General features: G+C 40.5%; 1 protein-coding gene across 12 annotated transcripts in view; it reads right to left on the bottom strand.

Moving 5' to 3' along the window:
- The window catches only part of MRPS27 (mitochondrial ribosomal protein S27), a 137218-nt gene that overhangs the window by 4701 nt on the left and 104543 nt on the right, over positions 1 to 27974 (bottom strand). For 3 of the 12 annotated variants that reach the window (XM_037026158.2, XM_037026162.2, XM_073235283.1), the window contains 6 exons: positions 25110 to 25188; positions 19004 to 19119; positions 16058 to 16160; positions 11477 to 11619; positions 9425 to 9595; positions 6986 to 7816 (listed from right to left, as the gene is read on the bottom strand). In XM_037026158.2, coding sequence (XP_036882053.2) covers positions 7523 to 7816; positions 9425 to 9595; positions 11477 to 11619; positions 16058 to 16160; positions 19004 to 19119; positions 25110 to 25188 — 906 coding nt within the window. In that variant the 3' untranslated portion in view covers positions 6986 to 7522. The other 9 variants (XM_037026161.2, XM_073235290.1, XM_037026164.2 and 6 more) reach the window with 8 other exon arrangements.

The following is a 27974-nucleotide window of genomic DNA, read 5'->3' as shown; positions in this document are numbered from 1 at the left end:
TAAAAAATAGGCACAACTCTATTTCATGCCCAGACTCTGCCCACTCAAGCTACTTTGTTACTTTAATGCAGTCACATGGATTTAAATGCCATGTGTAAATCAGTGACCTTAACAATTTGTATCTCCAGTTCTGTACCTCTTCTCTGATCTTCAAACTCATATATCCAGCTGTCTATTAAGAGTTCTGTTTGGGATCTTAATCTTTAAAATACCTTAAATCAAATTTAACCTGCTCCCAAACAAATCCCTGATCTCTCCAAACTGCTTCTTTCTCTAGGCTTTTCTACCTCAGTAAATGCGGCAAATAGATCATTCTAGTTGCTCAGGTCAAAAATCTTAGCCTGTCAGCAAATCTGCTGGTTCAAAATACATCTAATCCCACCCATCTCCTCACATTCACTGTTACTATGTTTGTTCAAGCCAGTCTTTTCTCTGCTGGATCACTGCAGTAGCCTCCGAACAGATCTTCCTGTTTCCTGTCTTTGCCTTCCTACTTTATTTTCTACATAGCAGCCGGACTAATCATCTAAAAATGTGAGGTCAGATCACGCCATCCAGCTCAAAACCTTCAGATGGGTTCTCTTTTCAAATAAAAGCCAACAGCCTTACTAATGGGTGAGGGCATCTTACATCATCTGTCCCCTCCCCTCCCCCTTACCTGTCTGGCCTCATCTCCCACTGTTCTCCACCTTACATGTTCTACTCCAGCCACACTGGCCTCCTTGATTCTGCTTCCTGTCTGCCGTGCTCTTTCCGTGGTGACTCCATGATTCTCAACCCCACTTCCATGGGTCTTCTTATATACGCTGTCTTCTCCAGAAGGCCTTCCCTAACCGTCCTTTTGCAAGTTGCTTCCTCCACCACTTTAACAGTACTCACTCTCTTCTTTGCTTTGTCTCTGTATCATGTATCACCAAATGACATATTATATGCACTGTCTGTCTCCTTCCATAGAATTAAACGCCACAAGGAATGGGATCTTAGTCTGTTTTGTTCCTTGCTGTATTCTCAGTGATTATTGTAAGAGTGCCTGACATATAGAAGATGTTCAAGAAATATCAGTTGAATGAATGAATCAATGAGTGAATGAGTGAACCAGTGAACGTACACACCGCACAGTGGTTATATAGTATAGCTATTCGAAAGTAGGTTTGGATTCTGACAGACTTCAATTCAAACACTGTCCTTGCCATTTAATAATTGTGTGCAAGCTGCAAAAGTCTTAGTTTTCTCCTCTGCAAAACGAGGGTAATAACCCCTGACCTGCAGGGCTGTTGTAAGGGTCAGGATGTATTTAATTAGGTAGTACTAAATTAGGTGGAAATGGGCATTCACAAAGAGGAGTCATTAACTTTAATTTTTGTAATCAAGATGTCCATGCTCATGAGCCAGGGCCTGGAAAACACTAACACCCAACTGTGGCCCAGAATACTGTCACTGGTGGGAAACTTAATGGGCATTCTTGTTCTATTCCACAGGCACAGTAACCTCAGAGGGTGTTTTAGGGATTAAAATTTTGAATTCTGCAGAGATGTAGCATCACAGAAACCAAAAAAGCCAGTGTAATTCTCCTACCATTGGGTACATCAGAGGATATACCATCCCTTTCATAAATTCTTTAAAAATCTTTCCAGTAGTCCTTGATCTAGCATTTGAAGCCCATAATGGAATTTATTTTCAGATGGCTTTTGTAAGAATATACTTAATTTTCTGAACATGTCCAGCTCAGATCTGGAATCACTAAACATCCATACATAATAGACACACAGCCTAAGTAGAACTGGTTAGTTTTAAACAGAGATCCTAGAAATAACTGCCACAACTTCAGGGGCACTGCCGCCATCCTGTTTAGACTGTTAACATACAGTAACATCATCGTGGCAGCATGTACTGTCCGCAAAAAGGCCAAATCAACAGGAAAAGCTAAGAAGTTTTTAGAATAAAAGGCAATTTTCCTGACATAACTATGTTGAGAAGCACTCCTTTTTCCTCATTTTCTAAAGTAAGATTTTTTTAAATGTACCATTTTCACAGTTGAGAGGTTCAGCTCTGAAGGTTAGTAATCATTTAATGAAAATACAATCATACAACATTTTCTGCTTTTATGATTCACTAAAGCTCAAGTCCCTTGAGCCCACTTCCAGTTCCATCGCCGCCTCACCCATGCACACCAGCAAGGTTATGGAGTGTAGTAAGGTTATATATAAATGAAAGCACACAAATTATCATTCACCCTTTTCCACAATGGACTGTTTAGGCAGCATAATGGCCCACCCTACAACACTACATATTTTATATTCAATCAGGCAAGAAACAACTAATGCTAATTATTTTTCTAGCTGAGAAATAACTGTAAATCAGCCATCTGCACCAACATTACCCTTGGGGCTCATCTACAACTGAAAAAAATTCCTGTGGGTGCCCTGCTCATACACTCTAGGCCAGGGTTTCTAACCTTGGCACTACTGACACTGTAGATTGGATAGTTCTTTGTTACAGAGGCTGCCCTGTGCACTCTAAGGTGTTTAGCAACATCCTTAGCTCTACTCACTGGATGCTATGTTAGTCGATGCTATTTTAGTCAGAGTGAAAAAATGACTCGAATAAACTAATTTTCAAGGCCTTTAACTACAAGTAAAGTCTATGACTTCCCCACACATGTATCTGACCTCCACGGCTGGCTAGAAAGTATGAAAACAAAATGAAAAGTTTGGTGCTAAGGCAACACAGCCCCAAGAGGAGGAGGCAAAGTGTTTGTACTCACCATTGCTTTTTCAGCACTCTGCCTTCCTCCTCCTCCTCCTCCTTTTGGCCACGCTGGGTGTGGGTTGTGGGCCAAAACTGATTTAGTCTGCATTGTTCCTTTCTGTTCAATTTAGAATAATTTTTGAACATCCACTCTACACAAGACTCCAAGAGAAAGGAGAGGCTGTTTCTACCCCAGGACAGCTTGAGACAGACCTATGTGACTGACCACAGCGCAAAGCAGATGATGACCTCCCTTCATTAGAGCTTTTCCTGTGCTGTTCCTGTGAAAACCTGTGCACTTTATCCGTCTCTCTAATGATACTTTGCAGCTGTGTTGATAGGTCCTTATGCGGTTCCCTCCTCTATTTCAGTGGAATTGAAGTTATTTGAGGGCAGGATCTACAGTTTACTCATGCATGTAAAGTCCATAGCAATTAGTACGATGCCTTACGCAGTGTATGCCAAATGCTTATTGGCACATGGAAACAGTACCAGAGCAGAGACAGACAGACTGCTGTAATAACCAAACTTGTAAGAGTTGGTCAGTGGTGATAAATGGAGCAGAGCATTTAAGAGGGACAAAAGATCATTGCAGTTAATGTGTAGCAGAGTAAGTTCCTGAATTTTAGGGTCTAATGAATGAACAAATTGCCAGTCAGTGAAGATACCCTTTTAAAGAAGTTTGGTGACAAAAGGAGAAAGACTGACAGGGTAGTTTGACTGATGGCAGAATGAAGGCTTTTTTTGTGTCTAAAAGAGAAGAAGGTCTTGAAAAAGACTGTTAACTTCAAAGAAATCAGTAGACATGATATAAGATGGAAAGGGAAGACTTGGTGATTCTGGAACAGGCAGGCAGATATGGAATCAGGTCACAAATCAAGAACCTACCCTTGGGAAAGGAGGGAAGGGTTACCTATCACTCAGAAGTTGGAGGGATGATGGACAGAACTGGCAAGGATAGAGAACTCTTCAGGTAGAAAGGGAGATTGAGGTTGGACTATGTGGCCTAAATTTTCTTGACAAAGTAGAAAAGCTAATGAGGTAAAAATGAGAGGCGGTGGAAGGTAAATGAAAGGGCTCTGAGTTGAAGAGGAATCAGTCAGCCTGGGACTATGACTTCATATACCAACACTTAGGAAGTAGGTCAGAAGCAAACAGGAAGAATATGTCTGGTGGTGTATTAGTTTCCTGAGGCTGCTATAACAAAGTGCCAAAAACTGGGTAGCTTAAAAGAACAGAACAGGTCTGGAGGCTAGAAGTCCAAAATCAAGGTGTCACCAGGATCATGCTCTTTGAGGGCTCTAGGATACGATCCTTCCTTGCTTCCAGCTTCTGGTGTTTGCTGGCAATCCTTGGCATCTTGATGTACCACTCCAGTCACATGGCCATTTCCTCCCCACGTGTCTTCACGTCTTCCCTGTGTCTGCCTCTATGTCCAAATTTCCCTATTATACAAGGACACCAGTCATATTGGATTTGGCCCATCTTAATGACCTCAGTATAATTTGATTACCTCTGTAAACACCCTATTTTCAACTAAGGATCCTAAGGTACTGTGGTTTAGGGCCCCAACATACCTTTTTGGTACGGACACAATTCAACCCATAGCAGGTGGGTCCAAGGATGGCAAGTAAGCCTGATAAAAGGAATGAGAGGAAATTAAAGATGCTAAGGAGAGCATTTGTGGGATAGCCAACCATGGGGTCCAGGCTGGGAGGAAGGCAAGTGGGGTCTGAATTCTGGAGATCAAGGGTTTGAGTGACAAGAGTAAAAGTTAAATTTGCAGGCAGAAAGTAATGGGAAAAAAGCTGATTAATAAGCAGGAGTCAGGGTGTGAGAGAAAGAGAAGATGGGGGAGTAAGGCTTCAGGTTGTAAGTTCTAAGATTAGTGATGTAAGGCTGGAGGTCTGACTGTGACTATGGTAGGTTAGCAAGAGGCACGGCAATCTGTTACAGTTAAGGTCATTCCCAAAGGCCAGGGCACTGAAAAGCTTCTCCATTCACATGGAAGAAATACCGAAGAGGTATTGGGGAAAAGGACAGAGGACAACTGTAGTCAGACCTCAAGATTACCCAGGAAGGATTACTCAGGAGATAAAAGCATGGGGAAAGGGTAACAGATTGGAGGGAATGACTCCCAGATGGGAGAGCTCCTGAGAGACGGGGGCACAAGCATGGGGGAAATCCCGAGCAGCGGGAGCATGCCCACCACAGAAGTGGTTTCTTTTGGCAAGGACTGGACATAGAGGGCGACAGTGATGGGTGGGGAGGAAATAGGAATGCAAAATTATGAGCCAAATGATTATCCAGATGCTTCAGGCTGCAATGGTTACTAATTTACTGAGCAAATGATACCTTTTGATTTATCTTGAACTTTCCTCTTGATGTAATGAGGGAGTAGACAAAAAAGCCCTGCCCATAATAAGCCAAAATGTCAGAGCTGACTTTTGGTCACAATCTTCAACCTAAGTAAGATTGAGTGCCACTTGTCCACAGGGCCCTGTGATAGATGCTAACTGCAGGCATATACGGAGGTGACGTCCAGGACGAGAAGCTATCCTGGCCTAAAAGCGGCCAAGTTAGTTTCAGTTTCCTCATTCAGGAATGGGGTGCTGGACCCCTCTCAGAGGGCTGCTTCAGCTGTTATCACCAAGTCCTCAGCAAATGTTAGTGGTTATGGCAGTTATTATAAATGCCATTGATTAATGGAGGAGGGCTGAAAATTGCTCAGAATTACAGAACTATCATGATGGTGAGATTCCTTCTCTCTCCCACCCTTCCCCAAAGAGAAACAATACACAAAATAATCCCAGAACATTTATTTCCAGTCTTGATGAAAGGTCACAATGCTGAATAAAAGCATATGTCTGTATTTAAAGGCAAAATTACATAGCAAGCAAGAGGTGCCCCCAGCCCCTTTCTCAGAGAAACTTCAGAATCCTGATGGTTTTACAATTTCTCACATCCTTTTCATACTGCAAGCCTCATCACATCTTCCATTTTCTCCCACTGAGATGTGTGTTCGCAGGCTGTGCATGTGTGTACACAAAAGGCTCACTTTACCTACTTGATGAAGGAGCTGAGACAATGCTTTGGAAAGAAGTTAACTAACATGATGGAGACCCAAGCCAAGGAGGCTTCATAGCTACAGCCGGCTTTCTCCTCAAAAGCCCTGACTTATCGTTATTATTATTATTTTTTGGTCTTTTCTCACCACAAATACTGCCATCTTGGGAATATATCTGTATATGCATGTCTGGATTCCTTTCTGATCCATAGCCAGTCTGTCTGCCCCTGTGCTAGTGTTTTAGTATTGTAATTACTGTAACATTATAATCTTTGATACCTGTGGGGTAAGTCCTGTGAAAAGCCCTGACATTTTAAAATCGACTTGTGGCCTCCTAAAATCTGAAAGTCAGTGGGTTGACAGTCTTGTGTTCACTCCCATATTCAACTTCTTCCAGTTCCGGCCTGGAAGGAAGAGACATGGGAGAGGGAGAGAACTGGGGATGTGTGGGCACCCAGCTCAGGCCGAGTACCTGCTCTAGCAGAGACAGAGGCGGGTGGGCCTCAGGACAAGCATTTCACCTCTGCTGGGGAGAGAGACCATTCAAAAGCTGTGCTTGAGACCCAATCCTTCAGGTGCAGCCTCTCCCACCCCCACCGCTAGGAATCAGGAACTTTCAAAGTTCAAAACTAATCCCTGGCCCCAGGAGCCCCACCGTAAGATGTGAGAGCCCCTTATCCGCGGTGTTCAGCTGGGGCTTCGGTCTGACCGCTTGCTATGTACAGTGCCATAGCCCTTCTTGGCAGATGCAATGCCTTAACGTGCAGAGCACTGTGGCTCTTTTGTCACAAGTGGCCTGCTTTAAGAAATGGAGAAGATGGACGGAAGAAGCAGAGGCTGTCATCCCTGTGAATCCTGAGCTGAAGTTCTTGTTAGGCAGGGGTCTTTGCTGCTCCCCAAGCCTGGTGCTCCTGCTTTGCCCTCTCTCTCTGCTCCTGCTCCCTCTGAAGCAAGTATCCCCGCTCCAGATGCCACTGGTGCAGCTTCTGCTCATAGGCAGTGAGGTCCTCTGCTTCACAGGTGGGGAGCTGTTCTTTGACGAGCTGGGTGGTCAAAGTCAAAAGGCTTCCTGCCTCAACCTTGCCCAGAGCCTGAAGCTCAGACTGTAAGGCCTGTTGGAAACAAAGGAAAAAAGGGGGCAAAGGGTGGGAAGGTGGGAGAAGACTACAAAGAGGCAAAGAGATTAAGTCACTGGCAACATCTTTACGCATTCTGCAGGTAGGACAAGGCACTATGGGAGCCTGCCGGGCTGCCTTTCACCCAGGCATGGCAGCTTCTGCCCCTTCTCCCTCAGCCCAGCAATTCTGCTATGATGTACCACATGGGATTTCTCCCTCTTCACTCACAAAGAGTAAAAGGAACTTCATATGCTGCAATTCCCTGTGTAATTTCTGGCTTCAAATCACAAAGACAGCATTAGTACAGCAAACCTACACGTCCATGCTGATGTGCACCAACCCACGCAGTGGACCCTACAATGCGGACCCTACGATGCATACAAATAGCAGAAGCAGCTGAGGGACCAAAGCAAGCCCCTCCATACCCTTTCTTCCAGAGTAACTGAGATAAATGTTTGCCAAACGAGTGTGCCTTTCAACAGATGGAAATCATTTCAAGGATTTCTTACTAATGGCATGTGAACCAGCTCCCATGAGTGCCTGCACTATTCTCAGCCTCCACCTGCTGTGCTCCTCTGCAGGTCAGCCTTTACAGACGGACCGCCTGCAGCTCCATCTGCAACGGCAGCTTGGTTTGCTCGGTATTGTGTTCCTGCAGAAGTAAGGGACTAAAAACACTAAGCTGCTTAAGTGTTTCAAGATGCAGATCATCAAGAGCAAGCCACTTACAGCCCCCGCTGCAGCTTTTCCCACACATCCCCATGTCCCATGCATGCAGTTCCCCAGCAGAGGTGATGAGGCTTCTGCTCCAACGGGGCACTGGGAGGTGGGCGGGGTCCACGGGCTTCAAGGAGTGGCTAGAGGCCCAGTGTGATGGGTCAGTCTATAAAAATGGGTCCCAAACAAAGTAGCCAAGACTAATAAAAATCAGGCAACAGGAAGAAAAGGAAATGTAGAATGAAAGTTATTTCTTTCTGACATTACTTTCTCTGTAATTTGAGTCCAAAGAGATAACTTGGGACACTAGGGTAAGGACTCAATTTTGAGTCAACAAACTGTTCAAATTCCAAGTCAGTCACTTAGGGGCTAGTTTCTCTCAGCCTTGGTGTCATGTCATGTGGGAAAAGCAGGACCTTTCAGAGCTATGGTTGGCTAAATAAATGCAGCAGTACCCAAACCAGGTAGCAGCCAATAAATATTTGTCTCTTTGCTTTTTCTGATTTTCAAAAAAATGCATTTATGGAGGAATGAGGGCTGAGAATTTAATGCAGGCACAGATTTCTATTGTCTGGGATTATATAAATAAGCTACAAGAGAAAGAGGTGGTAATTTCAAGGAGTACTGTGGAAGACTTGGTTATTATGAATACCATGGATGATAATCTAAGGGCTAGGCACATTTTTTTTGCTTTTTAGCCTTTCTAAATCTTCAGAGTTAGGCAAAGTCAAGAGCAAAGAACAGAAAAGTTAATTCTCAACCTAGCTTCCTAACCTTGTGAACACTGGTTAACCTTTCTTTCTCAGTTTTCAAATTATACAAGAAGGAAGTTGAGCAATGACCTTAGCGAAATATTGGGAGAAGCAGCTGTTAACAATACAACAGGGTCCCCCTTCTAATATGGGGGTTTGATATAAATGAACCAATAGCTGGCTCAATAAAATTACTGAAAAGATTTAAATGTAATAATAAAAATTTACAACTGTCTCAAATGACACAACAGGTCAGCTGGCATGCATGGGAAGGTTTTCTTCTTCATACAAAGAATTCTCCTTGTGGCAGCACTCTTTTCTCTTTGCACTAAATAAATGAGAAAGAAAACAAGGAAGAGGCCAAGGGCTTAAGCTCCGAACACGGCTCTCTTCTCCCCTGACAGATCACAGAGCATTCAGGGATGTGCAGCTGAAAGCCACCAAAGGCAGCTCACGTGCACAGGGCTGTTCTAAAAAAATTGAAATGAAAAAAACTTAAAAAAAAGGGAAACTTATTTCTGTCTTCCATGCAGTCCAAAAGAGCATTCCTAATGGCCCTAGTGCACAAATACAGAACCAGGCAGTAGGAGATGCCTGCATTTTATCTCCATCAGATCCAGATGTGGCTTTGTAATTTCTATCTGGTTTCTGGGTTATCCAGCACATGTAGTGCAATATGGAGAAACGACCAGATCCTTTCCACTGGGTTGGAGTCAGATGACTGCAAGAAGGAGGCAAGGTGTTGCCCACTCATCAGGCACACTCAGGTATTTGTGGGTAATGACATGCTGCCTTGGTGAACAAAACTGTACCTGATTAGCTCTCGTACAAAAAGGAGCATAAAATTCCATTTGTTTCTTTTAAGACCACTTCCTGTGTGAAGCAGTAAAAATGTAATTTTTGATGTCAGTTTTTCATGTCTTTGTGTGTGACATTATGCAAGAAAGGACTGCTTGTCTATCACCCTGGCAGAGAAGCATGCTTAATGCAGCTGAGAGGAACTCTATTGTGCTATGACTCACCTGAAATCGTTCCACATACTGGGGAAGCTTGGACTGTTCAGTTTCCTCCATGTTCCAATGTTCCACCAGTTCTTCTGGCCCTTGGCTGTCTTCCCCCTTTTGGGGCTGCTCGTCTGTAGACCCATGGGCAGGAGTGGTCAGAGCCTTCAGTGCCCTGTCCAGCACATCAACCTGCAGAGCAGAAAGAGGGCCATGGAACTAAACATCCTGTGGCCCTGAAACCAACTGTGAAGAGAGACCGGGGAAGGGAAAGGAAGGGAAAACTGGGTTCTAAAAAATCATGAACTCCTTCTCTTAGAAAATTACAGGAAACAGAGATGGTTATATGATTTTACATTAGAAATCTCCTGTCAAATGGCATGGAAACCTTTATACTAAACAAATGGTACAAATTATATGTATATGAATCAGCACAAGGTATTTGATTTCGCTTTTAATCAACCAGGTAGGAATCCAGGGATTATGTTCAATGGGCACTAAAGTCCCTGCCCCCACCACCTTCCACGTCATTCCTCCTCAAGGGGCTTGGAATCGGGAGGAAGGGAAAGAACTACACTGCAGGCCACAGCCAGCAAGGGCCACTGTGGGTGCTCGGTAAGGCCTCTGGATCCAGGTGAGGGCCTCCTTCACAGGAAGATTCTAGCTCACAGGGTATCCATAAATTAGGGACTGGGGCAATCCACATGAGCTGACAAATACATGAAATTCATTGTCATGAGGTGGCTTCTGTGGCATAGAGAGTAAGCAGATTGTAAAACAGAGAGTTTTTGTCATGACCCCTTTTCCTCACCATGTTCCCCTTGGGGCACACCTCTCTTGACCCACAGAGGGCCTAATCATCAGAGATAAGACAGGAACAACTCCAAGGCCAGCATTGGCCCTTGCATGGATACCAACTAATTCTGCCCATGTCACATGAGAACAAAAATCCAGAAAATACTACAAGGCCTTTTAATGCCACTGACACATTATATCCAAACCTTACACATATCTCATTCTTGCTGACATCTGGATCACATTCCTATTAAGTCAGAACACAAAGAATTCAAATCTGGCTCAGACTGGAAGGAACAGCATTCCAGCAAAGGATTTATGTATAATTCTTTGTTTTCAATCACTAGCACTATGGCAAGGTTAATCATGAATATATATTTAGGAATGTGCATGCTTTGTTATAAACGTCTGGCAAAGAACATAGTGATTCCCTACACATCGGTATAAGGAGCCAGTATGTGTATCTCATGACTGAAACAAGAACCAAGGGGTGAATCTTAGTGATCAGTGTCAAGGCAAAATGAATAAACAGCTCAAAGCTAACTTTTCACTCTAGTAAGGAAGTAACCTATGTCCTTCTAGGCCTCACCCTGACGACGTAAGCTGCTTGGACAGGAGAGGACACTGTGGCTCCCTAAGGGGTAGGGCTCATCATATGGTTCTGAGATGCCACATTTCCTGTAGCCTGAGCTGTGCCTCATACCTTCATGGTGCCAAGGGTCCTAGGTGACCAAGAGATATGAGCTTTAGGGTTGGTGGGAGGACAGTTTTCGAAGTGAATTCTAAGAACTTTGGAAGGAACATGGGATCCAGATCTCAGCACCAGGCATTCACCACATAATGGTTCAATGATAAGACTGTGCCAACTCTGGTCTCCAGATTCAATTCTTGAGGGCTATTAAGAGGGGAAAATTGCCACATATTTTCCAGGGACTTCAAAGGTACAAAAATGTCAAAATTTCAAAATGCAATCTTAAGTTTCCCTGAGCTCCCATGGAGACTTTATTAGGGGGAGGGGTGGTGGAGTAGGCAGTATTTTATTGAACTCAGTTTGAATTTTAGGAGAAGGGAAATTTTCCTCTAAGAAGTAAGCTATCAAAGCAGCATTAATCTTATTTTCTAGTGCTTTTCATCAGAAACATTGAGAATGCTGTGGTTTTCATTCCTTTTCAACTGGGTAAGTATATGATTCTACAGAAATAAAGCAGGGGGAGGGAGAAGACAAAGAAAACAAATTCAAAGCTTGATTTAGAAGCAACAGGAGATGGTTAAACATACCGCTTCTCTACAAAGCTTTCCATCTTCTGGGGAAGAGGCCACCTTCTCCATCACTTGAAGAGCTCTGTTAAGGTATCCTGGTTGCCACAGCAGAGGCATGTTATGGTACACAGCCCGCAGCCCTTGTTGCACTTCCACCTTCCCTGTGGCCAAAAGGAACAATGAAGAAGCTCAGCCATGGCTTCCCACTATGCCTGAGACCGAGGCCCTCAAGGCCCAAGTGAGTACGCTGCACCTGGCAGCTGGAGGAACAGGGAAGGATCATTTCAAATCTGTGCGAAGAGCCTCATTCCAGCCACTGACACTGCAGATGGATGAAGAGATGGTAAAATTCATTGTATACATTTTTAAATATAAAATTGCAAAAACTTGCTTTTCTTCTTTTCTATTTGGGCTGATGGAGATTATGAGGATGTATGAATCACAGGGCTGAGGGAAACTTAGAGAGGTTGATATATCTGTATCTAAGTGGAGCTACCCTTATAAAAAGAGTCACACAACTGAAACACTATTTTTGTTTCAAGAACAAATCTCAGAAAAAGAAATTCCACAACTTTCCTATGGTGAAAATCTTGTCAACATCTGACAATGCTCTCTGCCAGGAAATGTTTGACATTTTTTGAAATGCTCTAAAACACCCTATCGACTGTCCTTATGGGAAAAAAGAATTTTTTATTTTGCTCTTCTTTCCTTTATTTGAGCATCAGCACTTAAAATCATCAAGTCCTCGGGGGGATCTGGTATAGGGGAGAGCCTAGTAGACATAGTGTTCTTCATGTAAGTGTAGATTAATGATAACAAAAAAAAAAAAAAAGAAAGAAAAAGAAAGAAAGAAAAGGGGGATTACTCCCTGATAGGATAAAACTAACTGTAAATCAACGATTAATGCATGCTTTAAATATCCTTAATTTTGATCACTTAAAGGGTGTCAGATGATCGGCTATGGAGGTACACTTTTCTGATAATATTCCTTTCCCTTAAGAAAAAGAAAAAAAAAGCAGTTCCTGTGTGGTGACCTCCAATGAGTTCTACACAATGGTATAAAGGGCATATCAAAGTGTGGGCAAAGGGTCTGTTTGTGTTTATACAGAGGATCAAAGCCTAATTTGGCTACCCAGAAAATGAACTAAGATACGATATGAAGAAGAACTTCCAACATCAGCGCTCTCTGGAAGAGTCATACCAGAAGATGATCATCAAAAACCCCCAACAAAGATCCAGGCGCTGCTACAGTTGTAGCTGCATTCATCCCACTGGTTCCTGGACTTGCCATGGGAATGAAGAAGGAGATATCTAAGCTGGCCTGTGCATACAGTAAAACAACAAATTTGACTGGATCTATACTGTTGGAACTCAACCAAGAATTAGGAGAAGTGCAAGTTGTAGCGCTCTAAAATCTTACAACTACAGACTATCTACTGTTAAAAGAACATATGGGATGTGAACAGTTTCCAGGAATGGGTTGTTTTAATTTGTCTGATTTCTCTCAGACTGTTCAAGTTCAGTTGGACAATATCCATCATATCATAGATAAATTTTCACAAATGCCTAGGGTGCCTAACTGGTTTTCTTGGTTTCACTGGAGATGGCTGGCAATTATAGGTCTGCTTTGGTCATGAAACTGTATTCTTATTATGTTAATGTGTGTGCGCAATTTAATTAGTAGTTTAAAACCTATACATGCTTAAGTTACTCTCCAAGAAGATATGTCAAAGAAATAATCAATCTTCCCATGTTTTCTTCCATCTGCCACTTCTATAGCTTTTCCTCTTCCTTCCTAATTACAACTCTTAAATAGAAATCGTGCCTCACATCCAATTTACCGAGTATCATAATTCTTCCAAGTGGTAAAGATACCTCAAGACAAATGCTGGGCATAGAAGCCACAGGGCATAAATCTGCAAAGAAGTAAAAAGCTAACCTTTTCAAACAATATTGCTTCTCTCTCACTTACCAACTTTACATTTCCCTGTATGGCCCCGGAAGATGACTGGTTAGCCAGAGACGGGTAAGATTCCTCAAGGGAGGAACAACCTAAGACAGGCACAGTCACAGGGGGGCCATCAGGTGAGAAATTGGGGATCAACAGAGGTGAGGCTTAGAACCTCACCCCCTCTGTTTTGAGAGAAATCTTCAACATCCATGGATGTTTTATTGACCTTGTCTAGCTTGGATTAACACTTAGTCTACAGGCACACACCTTATCATCCACATTTGCTCTCTTACAACACTAAACTATGTTTTCTACCTTTACCTTGCATCTACCTACCACTTCAGCATTTTATTTAAAAAAATAAAATAAAATAATAATAATAATAAGGGAGAAATGTGGGATTCACATATAAATCAAGTATAAAAATCAAACAAATATTCATATTTGACCTGCTGTTTATAGTTCATAATGCATGATCAAAACCGAAAGTTTCTGTGATGACTGCCCTTGTACTGTTCACCATGTAAGAACTTATTCACTATGTATGAATTTGTTCACCATGTAAGAACTTGTTCGCTATGCTTCAGAAGACTGGAGACTGATGAGAATTAGGCTTGGGGTGGATTAATGATTGTGCATTGAGCATTGAGTCCCCTATACAGAATTTTATTGTTGTTAACAACCATTTGATCAATAAACATGAGAGATGCCCTCTCAAAAAAACTTATCACTGGGAAAAAAAATAATAATAATAATAAGGGAAAAATGTAGGATTCACATATAAATCAAGTATAAAAATCAAACGAATATTCACATTTGACCTGATTGTTTATAGTTCATAATGCGTGATCAAAACTGAAAGTTTCTGTGATGAATGCCCTTGCACTGTTCACCATGTAAGAACTTATTCACTATGTAAGAATTTGTTCATCATGTAAGAACTTGTTCGTTATGCTTCAGAAGATTGGAGACTGTTGAGAATTAGGCTTGGGGTTGATTAATGATTGTGCATTGAGTCCCCTATACAGAATTTTATTGTTGTTAACAACCATTTGATCAATAAATATGAGAGATGCCCTCTCAAAAAAGAAAAAAAAAATCATCAGGTCCTCATCATCCTTTTGGATCACAGGACATGAATGTTTCTTTTGGTTCCTCAATCCATCACGCTGGACCCTGAGATGTGGATGCCAGATAGCCGGGTCCTTGGTGGTGGTGGGAAGAAGGGCTGTTGCTGTGTACCTGTCGAACAGAAGCCCCCTGCTCTAACGGTCAAGGTCACCTTGTGCTGCCAAGTCTTAAATCCCTCTTTATTTATCTTCCTGGGAAGGAGGACTTGGGAAAGCTGTAGCAGGACATAAATAGACAAAGCCTATCAGGTGACTAATTTTAGACCTTTAAGAAGCTCAGGGCTACAGTGCAGTCACATTCTGGGAAGCTGCTTCCACTGGGCTGAGTGAAGCTGTGCAGCACAGGACACAGTGAGAGCAAAGAGCCTTTGATCTGATGGCTGCCAGTCCCACAGCACCAGTGTCTCTGCTTGGAAACACCACCACGCACTCTTAGCCCTGACAACTTCCTGAGTAATCCCACAGTGTCACAGTCCTCAATGCTCATCTGAAGGCAAAGGCAAAAACACGTAAATCAGTATCGAAACCAGATAGCAAATAAGGAGCAAATGATTTTTTAAAGAGTGGCCAACTCTTCTGTTAGCTGATAGCCAGTCTGACAAATTCTGAAATTCTAGTCTCTCAGTTGGTTTGTTATCAGAATCAGCTCCCAAAAATGCCACACTGCATTTTGTTGGTGAAGTTCAACTTGAAAAGTAGTCAAACTGCTGTAACTTTGATGATTTCCAGAAAACAAAGGTAAACAGAAGCAATGTAGAACCAAGAGAAGATACTTTCTCAAATGCCTATCTACTTAAGAATGAGAATGAAAGAGTAATGAATAATAGGCATCTAATAAACCTAGGTGAGGACACATTTTATGCACATTTAGGTTGAATGTTATTTGCCCAGATTCTACAAAACCCAGGTTCTGAGGCCACCCCTCAGAAGGCCTCCTGACCTGTCTGATTTTCAGTGCTACTGGGGCAGTCAACTAAAGCTACCGTCCCCTGCATTGTAGTCACATTGCGCCAAGGAGTCATACTCTGCTTTCCCAAAGTGAAACCAGATGTGTTCTCTGAGTCTCTCTTTCCTCACCTGAAAACAATACCAAGGAGACAAGTCCAACCTACCTCTTTAATTTCTTACCTCTTGCACTTTAGGTCTAAAGAGACAGAACAATCTTTGTTAATACTGAGAATGATTCTACTGGCTGGTTCTCTCAAAAGAGAGCCAGAACTTTTCTTTCCTTATTCCTTCCTCACACTGAATCCTGCTAAATTCAATCTATGTCCAGATTAAATTAACTAAGGACTAGTTCCCACCTTGCCAGTGGTGACAGGTTTGAGAACCCTCTTTACTGTCTCTTAAGGTATTAGGTCAGAACTGTAAAGCCATCTAGGCCTGCTGTTATGACTAAAAATGATAGCTGCATTAGAATTTCATTGGTAAATTTAACTTAAATTATAATTTTATGAAATAGAAGAATACACCAGTTCTATCTATGAAGAACAGTATTATAAGGATCTCTTAGCTTACCAAGAAGTGCATAGCCATACAACTGGGAGCTCAACCCCACTGAGTTCTTTTGCTTTAGGCCTGGGAGTAGTAGGGATGCACCAAAGTTCCTCTCCTCTTCCCACTGCAACAGAACATATACCAGATCATCGTCCAGCCAGGCAAAACATACTTTATGCAAAAATTGACTTTTAATGACATGGAGGAAAAAGAATATGTTATAACATTAAGTAATCAAAGCCAAATAATAAAGTTATATGTACATTATAATCCCAATTTTGTAAATAAAAGCTATTTATGTTTAATGAAGCCAATAGAGAAAAAATATACCCTACATATTAACAGATTTCTGGAGAGTGAATTTACAAGTAATTCTGGTTTTCTTCTTTGTACTTTTCACTATTCTCCAAATTTTTGGCAAAAATAAGAGATCCTTTTTACAGTGAGAAAAGCAAAACAAAGCCAAAATAAAGAATATACTCTGGACCAACACTACCTTGAGACAATCAATAAAGATTACGCATGCTGTCAACCCCATATTCATTCACATTGCTATGACATACATGATAGAGCAAGCTTTTGAACTGTAATCAATTCAGCAATGATAAGACTCCTACTTCACAGTATTAAAATAAATACAACTATTAGGCTGCTTTTAGATAGGTTTGTGCCTCTCAAAAATAAATTAGGTTATCAGAAACACTTAATGATCATTTCTTTCAACCCAGGGTGCAAAATTAAACATCAATAAAACTGGAGTCTTTTGAGATGTGGGAAAAAAGGAGCAAATACACTGGTATTGCTAAGCCTGCTGTCGGCTAGGAACAGCAGCAATGGGGGACTCACCATAAATGCAGAGCCAGAGGAGAACCTCAGCACCTCCCCCTAACAATGAGAGCTGTGATCTTGGTGCCATGTGAGTACACATTGGCCAGAGCCCACATTCTGGTGTGGAAATATAGAATGCAAAGTTCAGGTTGCCCTCCCCTGGTCTCTCCACTCAGAGGTTGGGAGGGAGCAGAGAATGGATGAGATATGCAGGCTATAATTGCAGCCAGGTGAAAATGAGGCACCCCAGGTTTTAATGGGCACCCAAACCTCTTTACTGAGAATGGCCTTTGTGCAATACAAGTGTAATTTCTTTAAGGTTTTTCTAAACCTATAAAAAAAGTGAAGACCTTGGGAGAAAAACAAAGCCTCTCCAGGCACTTACTTCTACAGCACAGATAAAAGTCAAAGAGCTTGTAATTAAGGACTAGGCCATTTCACTTTCAAAAGCAAATCACTCTAAGGTTTGATTTTTTTCCCCCACAGAAACTGCATAAAAAGGGACCCCATGAATAAAAAATAAGAAGCCTTAGAGTATTTTCTTTCCTTAGTGAAAAACACGATCTGGATCAGGATGTAATAGGGGCCAAAACCCAAACTTGCAGTATCCTTGGTTCACTAGGAATTAAGCAGAGGCAGTCCTGGTGACTGGAATTGCGATAATTCTGGACTTTTAAAAAGACAATGAAAACAAATAAATGTCTTAGAGATTTTTTGATGACTGTCTGGGATTACAAACCACTCCTGTTTATATAAAAAGTATTCATATGTTAACATGAAATATTGGGTCTTTTCAAAGCCTTCTTCACCTTCTATTATTGCATGTTATTACGGAAGAAATCAGGTGTGATTTCACCGATGTCCTCATGTTTTTCCCATTTCATGCTTCTGCCTCTCCCATCAATACAAAGCAAACCCTTATCGCCTCACTCCACCTCTCCCTCCCCTTCACAGCTAGACTCCTTAGAACACTTGCCTACATTCACTCCACTAGCCGCATCTCTAACTCACTCCACATTCCACTCCAATTTGGTTTCCTGCTCCATTATTTTATGGAAACAAAGGTTATAATTTAGTGTCTGCACACCACTAAATTCAATGAACATTTTAAAAGTCCTCATCTCATCTACCCTTTCAGAAGCATTCTATATTAGAGATCACTCTCTTCCCATGGTTTTTATGGTCCAACACAGTCCTGATTTTCCTTTTGGTTTTGTGGCTCATTTGCAAACATTTACACATGGATGTATAAATTATATCTCTGGTCAGATTTTTCCATTAAGATCCAATTTCCCTCATGAAATCACTTGACTGTCTCAAAATCATCTCAAAATGCAACGTGTTCAGAGCCAAGTGAGTGACTTTCCTCATAAAACCCAGTCTTTTTCCAGAGTTCCCTTTGCAAACACATGGCAACCCTTCCATCCAGCTACACAAGTCAGAAACCCAGGAGGTAAGATTTTACTCCTACTTCACCATCTCCACATCTAGTTCCTCATCATGTTATCAGCTTCCCAAATATGTTCATCAGCTACTCTCTAACTCAACCACATTCTGGTCCCCACACTACCATTACCTCTTGCTCAGTCATAATAGTCTCCTAAGTGCTCTGACCATAGCCACCCCAGCCTCAATCTAGTTTCTTTCACACATTACAGCCAGAGGCATCTTTATAAACCACAAATCTGATTATGTTACCTCCTCTGCTTAAAACTTTTCAATGGCTTCCCACTATTTTTAGGATGTACACAAAATGACTCCAACCTCAGCTCAACCCATGTCCTTCCCATCATTCTCTCTGTTGCAGCTACACTATCTTCCTCTCTTCTTCCAGTCCCTTTGCCCACAATTATTTTGCCACCACAGGCTTTTGCACATGTTAGTTCCTCTTTCTGGACTGTCCTTCTTCACCCGCTTTGGAGAGTGAATTCCTCTTCACCCTATTCATGAAATATTTCCTTAAGGAAGCCTTTCCTAACCTCAGTTTAAAATACAAACAAACAAGAACTCTTAACAATACAGGCTTTTCACAGACCACACCTTTGAGTACTCGTAACTTTTATACTGATGTTTTTGTTTTTTGTTTCAAAGCTATATTAGTCTAAGGTTCTCAGTAGTGTTTTAAGGTAGACCACTTACACTGAAGTCTGCCTTCTTTGCCAGGCACTGGTATAACACATAGAGGGAGAGAAGCTGGGTGGAAGGTACCTCAAAGGCCTCTTGCATCATGATCTCAAAAACCATGGATAAAGCATCTGGCAAGAAGATCAAAGTAAAAATGAGAGGAAATTAGTTTCAGGTGATATCACTAAATCTGTATTTAACTATAAATACTCTTTAAAGTGGGGTGTGATAGAAAAACACAATTAAAAAGTAAAACGTGGGCTCTGGTCCCAGTTCGTCTATAATCTAGGTCTTTCCCAAGCCTCCAGCTTCTATTTTACATACTGTTATGTACAAGCAGGTGCCACTGTACCAATGTTCCCAAGGACACTGAATACACTATTTAATTTCTCCCAGGTTTATCTTCATAATGATAAAATACCATTTGTCTCATCTATTTCAAAAGACTGGACAGCCCAACAAGATACATATGGAAATGTCTCACAACTGCAAGGCAAATATAAGGCATCATGTCCATCAGCTAGAAGAGATAAGCACACAAGAAGCGGGCACATTACTGTTCAGGTCACCCCGACAAGGCTGGGGGGCTGCACTGACTGCCCCATTTTGTGCTGTAGAATCCACTCCCCGTTTGGGCAAAAGACGACAGACACTAGAGGCAACCCTAAATCCCAAGTATTATTTCAAAAACAGAAAACTGATGGCTATAAAAAAGATAATCAGGCTCAGTTTAAAAGACTTGAAAGAATGGAAAGGAAAATACTCATGCCTAAGTTATAACATACAGTATATTTGTTTCCACATGAATGCGGATTGTAGATCAGACCTTGATTAACTTTCATTTTCCCTTAATATTCCACAATATAGATGAAAGCCAAAAAAATCAAGTTCAAACAATTTCCTTTCCTTACTATTTGTTGTTAAATTACTAAATGTTAATTAATACTGACTTAAAATATGTGCCTGCACATCACACAGGCACAACAAATGTTTGTGACTGACTGAGCTGCTGTGTGAATCAATTCTTGCATATACTCATAATTGTAAGTTAGCACTGATTTGCAGCTGTTACTTAGCCAACTGCTTTTGTACATTTTGTCATGGTTCTGAATGAGGCCATAGGCAAGAATTTTTATTTATTTTTTGCAAATGGGGAAATTAAGAGAGACTGGGAGACCAGGAAGTCATCTAGTAAGTCAGGAGCAAAATAAGGATTGGGAAGAGATTAAAAGAAACAAACAAAAAAACACCCAAAAAACCAATATTTTAAAAGAACACAATTAAAGTCTAAAAAAAAAATCTCAGCCATGCCAATTGTGCAAAACTGGATCCAAAATTATACATGAAAAATAAATAAAATTTACTCTTTTATTTATATTCTGCATTTCAGTCCACTAGGAGAAGTGAAATTAGATTGTTCTATATAATTAATTTACTTTTACCTCCATAATCATTTATGTACTATATTTTCCATCCTAACAATAAAACGTATTAATATTTTCTAAATTTTGGCCATAAATGATGATAATCTTTATCAAAACTTTATTTTTTTTAAGTCCTTAATATTAATTATTTACTCTGTAGTTAGGAAAAGAAAAATTCATTTCACTCTCCCAACATAGCCTTTCAAGACAGAGGGGAGCAAACGGCCACTGCATCATATCCCCATGATATGGGAATATGGATTCGTAAATCTGATGTTCACAGAGAACAGATTAGTAAACATGCAAAAGCTAAGTACTGAATAACTGAATTCAAGAAATGTACGTTTAAAACTGAGCGAGAGTGGCCATGCTAAGAGGGAAGTATATTGCAATACAGGCCTACCTCAGGAAAGAACAATCCCAAATGAACAAGATAAACTTGCAATGAACGAAACTAGAAAAAGAAGAACAAATGAGGCCCAAAGTCAGCAGAAGAAGGGACACAATAAAGATAAGAGAAAAAAAAATAAAACTGAGAAGAATAAAACAATAGAAAAAAATTAATGAAACCGAGAGCTGGTTCTTTGAGAAAATAAGCAAAACAGATAAACCCCTAGCCAGACTTATTAAGAGAAAAGAGAGTCTACACACATAAACAGAATCAGAAATGAGAAAGGAAAAATCACTACAGACACCACAGAAATACAAGGAATTATTAGAAAATACTATGAAAAACTATATGCTAACAAACTGGATAACCTAGAAGAAATGGACAATTTTCTAGAAAAATACAACCTTCCAAGACTGACCAAGGAAGAAACAGAAAATCTAAACAGACCAATTACCAGCAACAAAATTGAATCCGTAATCAAAACACTACCCAAGAACAAAACCCCTGGTCCAGACGGATTCATCGCTGAATTTTATCAGACATTTAGAGAAGACCTAATAATACCTATTCTCCTTAAAGTATTCCAAAAAATAAAAGAGGAGGGAATACTCCCAAACTCATTTTATGAAGCCAGCATCACTCTAGTACCAAAAGCAGGCAAAGACACCACAAAAAAAGAAAACTACAGACCAATACCCTGATGAACATAGATGCAAAAATACTCAACAAAATATTAGCAAACTGAATTAAAAAATACATCAAAAAGATCATCCATCATGATCAAGTAGAATTTATTCCAGGGATGCAAGGATGGTACAACATTAAAAAATCCATCAACATCATCCACCACAGTATCAAAAAGAAGGACAAAAACCACATGATCATCTCCATAGATGCCGAAAAAGCATTTGACAAAATTCAACATCCATTCATGATAAAAACTCAGCAAAATGGGTATAGAGGGCAAATATACCTCAACATAATAAAGGCCATATATGACAAATCCACAGCCAACATTATACTTAACAGCAAGAACCTGAAAGCTTTTCCTCTAAGATCAGGAACAAGACAAGGATGCCCACTTTCCCCACTTCTACTCAACATCGTACTGGAGGTCCTGGCCAAGGCAATCAGACAACACAAAGAAATAAAAGGCATCCAGACTGGCAAGGAAGAAGTTAAACTGTCCCTGTTTGCAGATGACATGATATTGTACATAAAAAACCCAAAAGAATCTACTCCAAAACTACTAGATCTAATATCTGAATTCAGCAAAGTTGCAGGATACAAAATTAATACACAGAAATCTGTTGCATTCCTGTACACTAACGATGAACTAGAAGAAAGAGAAATCAGGAAAACAATTCCATTCACAATTACATCAAAAAGAATAAAATACCTAGGAATAAACCTAACCAAGGAAGTAAAAGACCTACACTCTAAAAGCTACAAGACACTCATGAGAGAAATGAAAGAAGATACCAATAAATGGAAACACATCCCATGCTCATGGATAGGAAGAATTAATATTGTCAAAATGGCCATCCTGCCTAAAGCAATCTACAAATTCAATGCAATCCCTATCAAAATACAAACAGCATTCTTCAACAAACTAGAACAAATAGTTCTAAAATTCATATGGAACCACAAAAGACCCCAAACAGCCAAAGCAATCCTGAGAAGGAAGAATAAAGTGGGGGTATTATGCTCCCCAACTTCAAGCTCTACTACAAAGCCACAGTAATCAAGACAATTTGGTACTGGCACAAAACAGACCCATAGACCAGTGGAATAAAATAGAGAGTCCAGATATTAAGCCAAGCATATATGGTCAATTAATATACGATAAAGGAGCCATGGATATACAAATGGGGAAATGACAGCCTCTTCAACAGCTGGTGTTGGCAAAACTGGACAGCTACAGGCAAGAGAATGAAACTGGATTACTGTCTAACCCCATACACAAAAGTATACTAAAAATGGGTCAGAGACCTGAATGTAAGTCATGAAACCATAAAACTCTTAGAAGAAAACACAGGCAAAAATCTCTTAAATATAAATATGTGCAAGTTTTTCCTGAACGCATCTCCTCGGGCAAGGGAAACAACATAAAAAATGAACAAATGAAACTACTACATCATGCTAAAAAGCTTCTGTACAGCAAAGGACACCATCAGCAAAAGAAAAAGGCATCCTATAGTATGGGAGAATATATTTGTAAATAACATTTGAAAAGGATATATAAAGAACTCACATGCTTCAACACTCAAAAAGAAAATAACCCCATTAAAAAATGGGTGGAGGATATGAACAGGCACTTCTCCAAAGAAGAATTCAGATGGCCAACAGGCACATGAAAAGATGCTCCACATTGCTAATTATCAGGGAAATGCAAATTAAAACCACAATGAGATATCACCTCACACCAGTTAGAATGGCCAACATAGAAAAGACTAGGAACAACAAATGCTGGCGAGGATGAAGAGAAAGGGGAACCCTCCTACACTGCTGATGGGAATGTAAAATAGTTCAACCATTGTGGAAAGCAGTATGGAGGTTCCTCAAAAAACTCAAAATAGAAATACCATTTGACCCAGGAATTCCACTCCTAGAATTTACCCTAAGAATGCAGGAGCCCAGTTTCAAAAAGACAGATGCACCCCTATGTTTATCGCAGCACTATTTACAATAGCCAAGAAATGGAAGCAACCTAAGTGTCCATCAGTAGATGAATGGATAAAGAAGATGTGGTACATATACACAATGGAATATTATTCAGCCCTAAGAAGAAAATAAATCCTACCATTTGCAACAATATGGATGGAGCTAGAGGGTATTATGCTCAGTGAAATAAGCCAGGTGGAGAAAGACAAGTACCAAATGATTTCACTCATCTGTGGAGTATAAGAACAGAGAAAAAAGTGAACCCAAGAATGGACTAACAGTTGCCAAAGGGAACGGGACTGGGGAGGATGGGTGGCAAGGGAGATATAAGGGGGAAAAGGGGGCATTATGATTAGCACACATAATGTTGGGGTCGGGGCACAGGGAAGGCAGTGTAGCACAGAAAAGACAAGTAGTGACTCTATAGCATCTTACTAGGCTGATGACAGTGACTGTAATGGGGTATGTGGTAGGGACTTGATAATGGGGGGAGTCTAGTAACCACAATGTTGGTCATGTGATTGATTGATACCAAAAAAAAAAACAAACCTGAGAGTGGGTAAGAAGGAAGATTAACATTTCAAGAAGATACAGCAAATATTTGTCGGCAGCTAACAACTACAAGCCTTTGGAGAGTAAAGGAAGGTAAAGCAGAGATCCAGAAAGGAGGAAGGAGTGAGGTGCCCACACTGAGGGCAGAAATGCCCCATCCACAGCCTGAGCACTATGTACTGATGCAATGGAAAAGGCCACAGGTGCTGACAAGCAGGGATGAAGGGATGGAAGCCGACAACGGCATCAGAGATGTCATATATGCATGAGTCTGGATCCATGTCCCTGAGGTAGTAAGTGCTCTAGTAAAGGGGGCACTCCCTCAGGCCTCCTCAGTACCAAGCCTGAGGATGAAATGGTGTAGAGGAAAGCCTTTGTGCATCTTTGCACAATAGCCAGGCCTCCTCTTTCCCTCCTCACTGTCTGCATGGCTGCCAGCACAAGCGTGTTGTACCAACTCCCTATCCACTGGCGACTGGCAGGGTTCCACCTGACTGTGGTGGTGAGTGTGCTGCAAACCTATCTTTCCTTGGCATCCCTTACTGCAGTTGAAGTTAAGAGCCACTTTGAATTAATTTCATAGGATCAGAGAATTTGAGGGCAAAGAGATCTTTGATCACCAATTCACATATTTTACAGATGAGGAAAAACAAAAACTTAGAGAGGTGAAATGACTTTCCTTCACAGTGAGTGTATTGCTCTTTCCAGAAAAAGGCAGCTGATTTTATAGTTTCAATTTCACATATTATGACTGTGATTTAAATAAAACAGTTAGTAAACAGTGCTAAAAAAAAGTCAAGCTAATTATTTGTTAGTATAATCTTAACTACCCATGGAAGTTCAGGCAGACTTTACTGCTTAACTAAATTCATTCTCCTTTGCCCAAAGAGACATAAATAAACTTGAAAAACATGGAGGAAAAAAACTGGATATGATTCTCCTATCTGGTATGGTAAGTCAACTATGCATCTATTTCTGACTGAAAGAGTGATGTAAAGAGATGTCACTAAGAAATAAAAAAGGGAAAATACCTATATTTACTTCCCTTTGGGAACTAAAGCCCCAGCTTAATCTCGGTTTGGCTTCTTACCTTTGTAATTTTCTTTCTTTATGAAATAATCCATCAGTAAATTAAATGTAAAGTTATCTGGAAAAATTCCATATTGGACCTGTAGTGAAAATGAAAGTAAAAAGAAAACAAGAAAATAGATCCACTTTAATTCAGTTTGTAATATATGCCCATGTATTATTCAGGACAAAACTTGCCACCATTAGCTTTAAAATATCTGACTATCATTTTACAGCATTTGTGACAGTGAAATAGAAGCTGTGACTCATGAGGTTTGGTAATTGGAACTGTTGGTCAGGGTGAGAATGTTGTTAGTGGGTGTCTGATATAAGACAACTGATGCGCGAAAAATAAAGTTTGATTCTAACACCTCATCATAGTTAAAAAAACAAAAAATAAAACAACAAAACCTCTACATACTCCACTGTCAGTGATTCTTTTTATAAGGTACAAATATCAATGCAAAATGGACTCCCAAGAGAGAGCACACATTATCACATTAGGCAGCGTTTTCTGGTCCTTGGACTGTTTTTCCCCAACTTTATTGAGATATAATTGATACATAACAAAGTATAAGTGTAAGGTGTGCAACATGATGATTTAATACACATACATATATGGTGAAATCATTGCAGTAAGGTTAGTTAACACATCTATCGCCTTGCATAACAGTTTTTTGTTGCTGTGGTGATGAGAACATTTAAGATCTACTCTCTTAGCAACTTCCAAGCACACAATATGGTATTGTTGACTATAATCACTATGCCATACACAGATCCTTAGAACTTATTAATGTAACTGAAGTTTGTACTCTTTGACCAATATCTCCCCATTCCTGGGCCTTCCACACCCAGCCCATTGCATCTACCATTCTACCTACCCTCTGTTTCTATGCATTCAGCTTCTTTAGATTCCACATACAAGTGAGGTCACAGGGTATTTGTCTTTCTGACTTCTTTCACTTGGTATAATGCCCTAAAGGTTTGTCCATGTTGTCACAAATGGCAGGATCTTCTTTTTTATGGCTGAATAATATTCCATTGTGTGTATATACCACATCTTCTTCATCCATTCATCTTTCAATGGACACTCATGTTGTTTCCATGGCTTGGCTATTATGAATAATACTGCAGCGAACGTAGGGGTGCTGATATCTCTTTGAGATAGTGATTTCATTTCCTTTAGTTATGTACCCAGAAGTGGAATTCCTAGGTCATATGGTAGTCCTCTTTTAATTTGAGGAACCTCCTACTGTTGTCCATAGTGGCTGCACCAATTCACATTCCCACCAACAGTGTATGAGGGTTCCCTTTTTACCACATCATCACTAACACTTGTTATTTCTTGTCTCTTAGGCTGGTTTTTAAAGACCGTAGAACTAGGGCAACAAAATATTACTAACAAGCTCCTAGGATGTTCTGTTCTCAGGCAGCTGTATATTTGAGAATTTAGAATTCTCAAAATATGGGCTTTAGCATCTGCCTCCTAATTTTGTAGGATTGTTTTGATGTAGAAGATTTCTAAGCCTTAGACTTACAGAATCAGAATCTCTGGGAATGGGACACAGAAACCTGAAGTTTAGTAAGCTTCCCATGTGATCATCATGCATAATCAAGTTTGACTACTAGTGATTTAGAGCGTGGTTATATTTTTGTTATAAATTCTTACTTCAGTAGGATTAACCACTATTCCCCACACTGCTCCATTCTTCCCCCATCAACCACCAGAAACACTTGAGGAATTTTCCTGCATCCACCCCCTTGGGAGAGTCTGCTAGTCCTAACCCCCTGTTGCAAATCACTGTTTAACTGAGTCACGGTTACTAGTCGGCTGTTTGGGGTGCCTCAGGTGTGCTGAAACCTAAGAAAAGTTTAGAAGCCATTGTTTTAAAGGTAGCTCCTGGACAGTGTTTATATTTCTCAAAGCAGTCATCTATATCAGCACTATCCCTGGGGGCTGGGTAAAACAAAAATGTTTTAAACTGATGTATCAGTAAAACTGCAGGGAGCCTTAGAGATCAACTGGTCAGTGATTCTCAACCCTGGCTGCAGATTAGAATAAACTTGAGAGCTTTAAAAAGATACCCATGAGGGATGAGTAGGCAAGCACAGAGGATTTTAAGGGCACTTAAACTACTCTGTATGATACTGTAAGGGTAGATGCATGTCATTATACATCTGTTCAAGCCCACAAAATATACAGTATTACCAGTGAACCCTAATGTAAACTATGGACTTTGAGTGATAATGATGTGTTACTGTAGGCTCACTGATTATAACAAATGAATCACTCTGGTGGGGATGGTAATAATGGGGGAGGCTGTGCGTGTATGAGGACAGGGAACATATGGGAAATCTCTGTACCTTCTGCTCAGTTTTGCTGTGAACCTAAAACTGCTCTAAAAAAAATAGTCTATTTAAAAATTTTTCAAAACCCATTTGAAAAAAATACCAATGCCTAGGCTCCAGAAAGATCAATTAAATTAGAATCTTGTGGGTAGAGAAAAGCATCTGTAATTTTTAAAAGCTTCCTGTGTGAGTCTATGGGAAGTCAGGGTTGGCAATCACTGACTTGATACAACTCACTTGACTTAAGAGTCGAGAAACCTAGAACCTAGGATAAAATTATATGCCTGAAGTTACAGGCAATTGGTGGGACTTCTGGGTTACAGCCTGGGTCTTCTGACTTTGCTAATGCTCTTTCCACTAAAACTAGGAGCAGCAGAAAAGGAGACAGACGATTCTGCCTTTCTAGATCCTTCTTGCTTTGTGTTTTCATTGAACTGTTCTTCTTTGAGTATAATCTGTCATTAAACTTTGAACTGAACATTAAATTCTTCCTTGGGGGCCTAATACTAGATTTATCAGTGAACCTGCTTATCTGCTT

Source organism: Manis javanica, chromosome 1 (genome assembly GCF_040802235.1).
Source record: "Manis javanica isolate MJ-LG chromosome 1, MJ_LKY, whole genome shotgun sequence".
In the NCBI taxonomy this organism is placed as follows: Eukaryota; Metazoa; Chordata; class Mammalia; order Pholidota; family Manidae; genus Manis; species Manis javanica.
The sequence above is the reverse complement of the archived record's forward strand: the minus strand, read 5'-3'. Positions and strand labels throughout refer to the sequence as shown.